This window comes from Bidens hawaiensis, unplaced genomic scaffold (genome assembly GCF_021521415.1).
Source record: "Bidens hawaiensis isolate Kalapana, Puna unplaced genomic scaffold, B.hawaiensis_p1.1 tig00013001_1, whole genome shotgun sequence".
NCBI classification, from domain to species: domain Eukaryota; kingdom Viridiplantae; phylum Streptophyta; class Magnoliopsida; order Asterales; family Asteraceae; genus Bidens; species Bidens hawaiensis.
In genome coordinates, this window is record NW_027492090.1 from 542166 (window position 1) to 550914 (window position 8749).

Here is an 8749-nt window from a genome sequence, read left to right on the forward strand (position 1 = left end):
ACTAATTAAGTAATGTTATTTTGTTCATGTTAATGTTATTAAAGTTCTAAATAATCGTTGTCTTCAAAATCGGTACAAACAACCAGTCGACATTCAACCTGCTAGATAACCTGCCCTCTTAAATGTATTTGAATTGACAAGTAAACCTGAAACCGGGTGGTCAGACAGGCTTCACATTTTGTTAAAACAGAAAATCCACACCAAAAGATAAAATGGCTTCTTATCTCGTTTCTAAATTAGTTACTGCTATAAATTCTAACATTTAATATATTTATGACATTAAATCATTATTTAATTTTTGAAACTGACTCAAACCAGTTTAACCTTATTTTATTAAAAATAGTTATTACATTAATACCGAAGACAATCGGGTAACAAGCCCCGCCGACTATTTAAAAAATAAATGCTTCTACTAGCAGACCAGTAAAACAGATCGGTACAGTTATGAAAACATGATTGATTGAACGCAGGTAAACGTTAAAAAACCATCATCCATCCACAAATTAGAAAACAAACACAACTAAATCTAATTAAAAATGATCAAACATTGCAAATAGTTTCACCCACAGTTGAATCAGAAGAATCCCCAATGCAATTCATCATCATCGTCATCCACTCTTGAACATCTTCTTCCCCAATTGCTTCCAAAAACTCATTCTCCGTAATCTCCGCCACCTCCGTTTCTCCAGTCACCTCCACATTCCGGCGAACCTTCCTTTCCGGCTTCTTTCTCGATAAACTTTCCCTCCGGGGTTCATTTTCAGACAAGTTTGTGTAATCCGCAAACGAGAAATTAAGCTTGGCTCTCGGTCCGCGGAAGTCAATGGCCGCTCGGTCATAAGCCCGAGCGGCCGCCTCAGCCGTCTCAAAAGTCCCCAGCCACACACGCGCCGCTTTATGTGGGTCCCGTATCTCCGCGGCCCATTTCCCCCATGGCCGCTGCCTCACTCCTCTGAAGTTCTTCTTCTTTTTCTTCTTCATATTAATCTTAATCTTACCACCCACTCCACCGCCACCAGCAGCATTTGAATTCATATCATCATGAAAGTAATCACACCCTAGACACCCGCTAAGTTTACAAACAGGACAAGTATCCGGAACAGAGTCCGCCACCGGAACGGAAGCAGCAGCTGGAGATAATATTTTTAAACCATAGTGGGTGTTCTTTAAATGGGAAGCTCCCATTATTACATTTTTTAAAGCAGCAACCATTGCTGAGAATTCTTCATCGTTGGTGAGCCGCCACCGAGGTGTTGGTGGCAGTTGGTGGTGGCCGTTGGTGGTTGGCTCCAAAGGGAGGAAGTAATTGTTTGGATTATACATTTGAGTTTTGAAGAAGGGAGGGAGGAAGTCAAAAGTATAAATACCAACAGCTGTTGTGACGTGGCTGAGTGATTAAACGCGCACGTGCTTATTGAGTGCGCTGCTTTAGACTAATTAATTTTATGGTACGGTGAACCGGTGTTTTATATAAACCGGTTATTACTGGACGGTTGAACCGGTAATACCTGGTTTCGCATATCAAACTGGTATTTTCAGCCTGGTATATTAAGAGGTTTACTAGAACATTGAAGCTGTGGTTTTTTTTTTTCGGTTTAAGCCAGGAACCCAGTTTTAAACCCAAGAAATTTTTATATTTTGTAGTTATATTTTTTAAAAATTACTTTTAACATACGGATTAACATTGAAACAAGTAAATTTAGGGATTATTTATTGAAATTTAAGTGTTTTTTATAATGGTTTAATTTTGGATTATATTTTATTATGGAATCGTATACTTTTGGCTTATTTTTCAAGTTGAAGTTGCTTTATATAAAATTACATGGTAAATTATTTAACCTAGTCAAGCCTTCCGGTTGTATATTTTTTAGCCCAATGTAATATGAGTTAAAAACTGATTTTTAAAACATTGCGGTTAACTAATATATGAAAGAGAGAACACCTATTTGTATTCATGCGGTTTATGACGAGTGCACTTTGTCTTGAAAGTCAAAATGGCACATGAGTCTTCGTGTTTTCTCGGCATGTCTTTCTTAATTACTTTCATACCCTTTACTACTACTACTACTAATAATAATAATAATAATAATAACAACAACAACAGAAGTTGGGGCTTTTACATGGTATTCAACGGAATCAAGAAATGCTCAATTGTTGGTTTCCATATCGATTTTGTTATAAGAATTTGTTGGTTTTTCATAATATTGAACGATGCACGAAGGGGATTCATTCTAGTTAGTCGAGACCAGATCTTTTGAAAGAATGTCGAAGAGAGAGACATGGAGATGGTGGTAGGTCGTTTTGCATGTTATCGATAGCGATGGTGGTGCAGTTGTGGATTGTGGCGGTGATGGAAGACAAGTTGTAGTGGCTACTGTTTTCTTGTTCTTATATCTGAACAGTAGATAGTGGTAGTGGGTTAGAGATGGTGGGGTAGTTGGGGAGGAGATGGTGAGGCGGTGGTGTTAAACGGTAGATCACCACCGATATTTACCACCACCATCAAATATCTGCCGTTTAACACCACCGCCTCACCATCTCCTCCCCAACTACCCCACCATCTCTAACCCACTACCACTATCTACTGTTCAGATATAAGAACAAGAAAACAGTAGCCACTACAACTTGTCTTCCATCACCGCCACAATCCACAACTGCACCACCATCGCTATCGATAACATGCAAAACGACCTACCACCATCTCCATGTCTCTCTCTTTGACATTCTTTCAAAAGATCTGGTCTCGACTAACTAGAATGAATCCCTTTCGTGCATCGTTCAATATTATGAAAAACCAACAAATTCTTATAACAAAATCGATATGGAAACCAACAATTGAGCATTTCTTGATTCCGTTGAATACCATGTAAAAGCCCCAACTTCTGGAACTCATGAAATTATCCTCCAAATCGTCATCTGTCATCGCCATATTCGCTGTCATCTTCTTCGCTTACATTGTTATGATCTTGTCAATCAGACGAATAATGGCGATAAATAGTGAAATTTTTTACGGAAGAATTGTAATTAGGGTTTGAAAACATGTGGTGAGATTCACGATGTAAATTGGGATTTGAATATGGATTTTTGAGATGTTGAATGGATGGTAGTGGATTAAAATGAAGCTTTGATTTGTAAAGTTGAATATTAGCCACTGTTATTTGAAGATTCCACTTTTTCCCACGTTGGTTATGAAGAAACACCAGTCTAACCCTTGGTAGGCTTAGCTTAATGTCTCACCCAAGAATGGATTAACACGAAATCTAACCCCCGGTGGGCTTAGATCCGTATTTCCCTGTAGAGATAACAACAACTATTCTGGTCGTCGATGGCTATCAACCTGCACCACAAAACACCGTGAGCTCGTTACGAGAAGGGAAATAGGGTGGGTCTTCTCGTAACCACCCTCCAGCGTGAGAATCACTACGGTAAGTGACAGATATATTTAGTGAGAATGAGAGAGTATCAGATCCTTTTACCGTTGTTCTTAACCTTGTATATATAGTCGGTGGGAAGAAGGATGATTGGGCCAGCTGTCCCACTCAATGTAACCTTTTATTGTCATGGTTGTGCATGATGTTGTCTCTTGGTAGTCCAGCTGGTCTATGTGGATCCTTGTCTGGCGCAGGTACCTTGCTAGCCTTTTCTAATTGGTCCATCATGCATTAGTGGGTAGTACGGGGGCTCGGCCTGTGATTGGCTCTCACCTCCCTATCACGTGTTGGTCAGTGCTTAGTTATAACAAGTCCTCCGTGTATCTTCTTTCTTTGTAAGTTCTTAAGTGTTCTTCCTGCGGGAGATTTATGTATCTTCCCACGGATGATCTAGATGTTTTCTCAGAGAGTGCCATTTTTCGTGGGTGCACTGCATGTTACCCGCGGATGATATTCTTCCCCGCGGGTGATCAGCCTGTTCCTTGTTGATCGTTTACGATCGTTGAGCGGTTGCTTTATCTTTACCTGAGTTAGCACCCTACCTCCACAAGTCCCCTGGTCTATTGTTTCTTCCACAGCTGATTTTGCGGGAGGAATTGTGGACTTGCCTTTTATTTATGTTAGTATTTGAGGTTCTTTATGGGGGTAGCTTCTGTCCCTATAACTCATAGCTGTAGTGACGTCAGAACACGCATGGGTCTAACTCTCATTTACTCCAGGTAGGCATAAATGTTCTTGCCTGGCGGCACATTCAATTTTCCTGCTTCCGCGGCGCGTGCCTTTTTCCTGTTGGTTGTTCTTGGTAGTGTATCCAGCGGTCCATCTACCGCATTTACTTCCGTGAGTGTAAATAGAGAGTCCTAGTTTTTCCTTTCTCATTTTGAGGTCTTTGCTTAACACTCTTTCCTCCGATCATTTTCCATTTTTGGCATTGATTCCCTGGCTGGTATGTTGCTTGGTCCGAAATTATCACCTACATCGTGGGTATATCCCCTTTTTGGCGGTGCTCCCAGATTAGGCTTCATCCCTGCAAGCATTATTGTCTCACGCTTTGACTGATACTATTGCTACCAAGTATTTTTCTTTTATTCTCCCGCGTTCTTCTTCCGCGGATTTTTCTTTATTCAAAATTACTTTGACTTGTTATATTTTGATTGTGTTTGATTTTGATTTCTCTGTGAATAAGATTTTACCCCAAGTGGGTCTAATCACCGTTGCGTCAGACGGCGCCTGTCTCATCAGTCGCTTCACTTGCTCGCGCGTACTTTGCACGCTCCCACTTGTTTCGAACTTTTTAGTTCCTGCGTGACATGTCATTTCCATAGTGGACCTCCATATTATTTGGAATTTTCGTTTTTGTCCTCGATTCTTCACCGACAGTTAGTATAAACAGGTCGGTTAGCATGTTTTTTTTTCATTTTCATCTTCCTTTCATCTTTCCACTTATTCTTCAAGATTTTCCATTTTTCTTCTTCGTTTTCTTTCTTGTGCTCTTAGTTCATGTCGTCATCTTCTACTGGTAAAAAGTATGGTAAAAAAAAGAGTAGAAAGTAGAGTGGTGGCTCTTCTATTAATGGCGTCACTATTAAGTGGCGTCATTCTAACTTTGAGACTTCGGTTACGTCTTACAAACTTTTGCCGAAGTAGGAACCTGAACTTCCGGCTGATAGGAGCACCGCCATGGACGCTCCTGCTGGTAAACTGGCGCTCTATTCTGAGTTCTTTTATCATGGGAACTTCTGACTTCCCATTACTACCTTCATTCACGATGTGATTTTGACGTATGGTTTGCATGTCACACCCCAACCTAAGGCAGAAATACCAGGGTGCGAACCATGGTTCACAACTCACAAGGTACTACCATACAATATAAAATATGACAATATCAAATTAGTTTATTTATTTCAAATTTCAAATAAAGTGCACAAGTTACAAATATAACAATAATAATCCCAAACTAAATAATAGAGAAAATATTATTTAATTTATTTCCTAAGGTCTTTTATGCGTTCTTCACCTTAGCTTCGAATTAACTGTTAACCAGTATACGCATAGAAAATAATGATATTTGTCAACAACACATGTTGAGTGAGATGCTCATCAGTTTTGACACTAATAATAATATGTAATAAATGATAAACAATGACTGCGTAAATAAAACAATGTGAGTAATAATCAATCAAACCGTGAGCAAATAGTGTGTTAGTTGACCATGCTCACGAACACGGGCTATGGCTACTATGACTAGTATACAAATGTGATTGTCGGTTGACCATGCCTCACGAACACGGGCTATGGCTACCAGGACGGCGTATGATCATACAATAATATGATTATGATGAACCTCTCAGAATATGATAGAATGTAAGCACATAAGCAAGTAACAAATAACATTTGATTGAATATACACAATCATTCGTTTGCTAATTTTGTGTATGTATGTAATACAAAAGGAAGTATTAGTACCCATATGTCCCCAAAACGTTTGAAAACAGTAATGTCAGGACCGTGAATTGGGTGAATCATTCGTTTGCTAGCTGCAGTTACTGTCTTCACTGGAGTACTCACTCCACTTCTTCTTCTCACCTTCAATTTTCTCATTTTTCTCAATCTCTTGCTCCTCACTCTGCTTTATGGAAAATTCTCCATCTTTGTCCACAACTACATTAGCATACTGCTCAACAAACTCAGCCTTATCATCAAAGACATTCTTGAATTGTTGAAGATACTCACTTCTGTTCTCCTAGTCTACCTTCAGTGGGTAGCTATCACAAAAAGGTGGTGGCACCTTTTTGATACTTCTCTTCATCAGTCATTTTATCAACATGACCCACAATATTGCCTGTGGAAACAAGGTTCTTCAAGAATTCCATTTGTATCAGCAATTCAGCATTCTTCATCTTCTCGTCTGCATACATCCTTTTCAACCCTTCAATTTCAATTGTCATTCTTGATTGGGTTTGGTATGCCATCATACAATCCTCTTCAAGTCCCTTTATTTGACTTTCATAGGTTGCCTCACTTGCTTCATAGACATTTAAGAAGACTTCCTTTCTTCCACACTCAGTTTTCTACTTTCCAATCTCCTGATTTAATTTATCAATGGTAATAAGAATATCAGAAATTGAGATATCAGATTGTACCTGAGAGTTTGAGGATTCAGGCTTGTCATCCACTATGGCTATGAATGCAACATTTGCCTTTTCCATCTCAGCAGCATGGTTACTCCAATCAAATTCTCCATCCTGTGGCACCCTTGTAACAGCTACATTTCCTTGATCTCTCTGCTGGTTCACAGTGTTTTGATTTGGGTGAACCTGCATTTGATTGTTTCTTTGTGGTTGAAATGTTTGTTGCTGGGTTCTGTTCTGATTTTGATAGGGATTTTGGTTGGAAATCTGATTTCTCTGCTGGAAATTCGGGTTCTGGTTCTGATAGAATTGATTCTGGTTAACTTGATTGCCAACTTGCTTGGGCATGTTACACTCTCTAGCAAAATGACCTGGTTGTTGACAGTTATAACAGATGGCCTTTGATTTGTCAAACCCAATTCTTTCATTTGGTCCATTGAAACTTGTTCTGTCAGTTCTATTATACAACCTTTTGCTTCTTACTGCCAACATAGCTGCTTGCCATTTTATAACCATGTCCTCTAAATCATCAGCATCTATTTGTTCCAGATCTTCTTGTACAATGCTTGTGTTTATCAGATTCTTGGCTACAAAAGCGTGATATGACTCAGTAAACATTGAAAATAATGCTTGATAATCTGTTCCTTGAGCAATATTGTTCTGCAAGAATGTTGACTGCCAATTTGCTGCAGAAGGAGTGTCATCTTCAATCAGCTGAACATTAAATCTTGATTGGCCACTGCAAGTTGAATTTGTGTCTGATGGTTCCTCAATAATAGGCTGTTGGTTCTTGATTGAGAGGTTCTTCCATGTCTTCAGTAATGACTCTCAAGGTCTTTGATCGTCTATCGAAGAAGAGATGTGTGGGCAAATTTACATTACATGGTGGTTCAGGCCTCACAACCTCTGACCTTAGAGTCCGGCTTGAGCTTCCTTGCTGAGTTTTCTTTTGTGCTCCAAACTCTTCTTCCTTATACCATCTCTTGATAGTTTCATCAGTTTGTGAAATCAATCTTCCCATACCAACTCCTTTCCTGTGCAATGCACTCATCATTTCTGCTCTCACTAGATCATCCATCTTCCTTCTTTCTTCCTGCAACTTTCTTTCAGTCTCTATATACATTCTTTGCTCCCTTTTGTATATCTCTAGTAGTTGAGCATGGGGCATTCTATTGAATTCCTCTTCAGTCATACCCTTGTCCATTACAAGATCTTTTAAAGTTTGGACTCTCTGAGGGTCTTCAAACCATTCTTTTGCTTCTTGATTTTTCTTTTCAACATCATCTCTTTCCTTTTGTAACCTCATCTTTAACTCCTGTTCTCTCTCAAATCTTTCTCTACTTGCCTAATCTATGTGAGAGTCCTTTATCTGTTGAATTCTTCTTTTCAATTCTTCAGGAGAAAGATTTATCAAATAGTTATAACTGTAGCTGTACAGTTGAAGAAATTTGATATCTTTCTGTTTAGCCTTTATCATTTCATAATCTGCTTCATCAGTTGCTTTCCTTTCAATTCTACTGTTAGACTCTTTTAGTACCTTTTCACCCTCTACCTTCTTTGCTACCTTCTTCACATATTCTGAGATATCATCTACAAGAGCCCTTTTGTAGAGTCTGTCAATCTTATCAAATGGTTGCAGGTTAAGGAATGCAAGCTTGTGACCAGCCTTCATCAACAGTTCTCTTTTGGTCTTTTTTATTCTCCACCCCTCAACTTCCTTTGCTATTTCTTCTTCTGATAGTCTTTGAAGATATATTGGATCATATCCCAAGCTGATCAGATAGTCTTTATCTTCATTTTCCTTTAACCCTTCCTCATCTTCATTTTCATCCTCTAAATCAATCACATCTTCAAGATTATGAAGAGCCTCAATCATTGGTTCTTCAACATTTGTAGATTGAGCCCTCCTTCTTTCTTATAACTTTTCTAATCTTAATTTGTACACCATTTTCTTTACTGATTTCTGTCTTTTAGGTTTTGGTGTCTCAACTTCAGATGTAGCTTTTCTTTTCAAAGATGATTGAGTTGGAGTGGATGTGTCAGGTTGCTCTACTTCAGTTTCTTGTTCTTCAATTATGATTTCCTCATCCATTGACTCAGATTTTTCAGTAACAGGTTCATCTATATGAGTCTCTTCAGATTCTTCAGTAATTTCTTGAATAATGGGCTCATTCGGTTCAACATGCT

General features: G+C 38.8%; 1 protein-coding gene across 1 annotated transcript; it reads right to left on the reverse strand.

Annotated features, from left to right (window-relative positions):
- Positions 1-540: 540 nt before the first annotated feature.
- Positions 541-1323, reverse strand: LOC143542924 (ethylene-responsive transcription factor ERF109-like). Its single transcript, XM_077035382.1, has one exon. The coding sequence runs from the start codon at positions 1321-1323 to the stop codon at positions 541-543; it is 783 nt and encodes a 260-aa protein (XP_076891497.1).
- Between the last annotated feature and the right edge of the window lie 7426 nt (positions 1324-8749).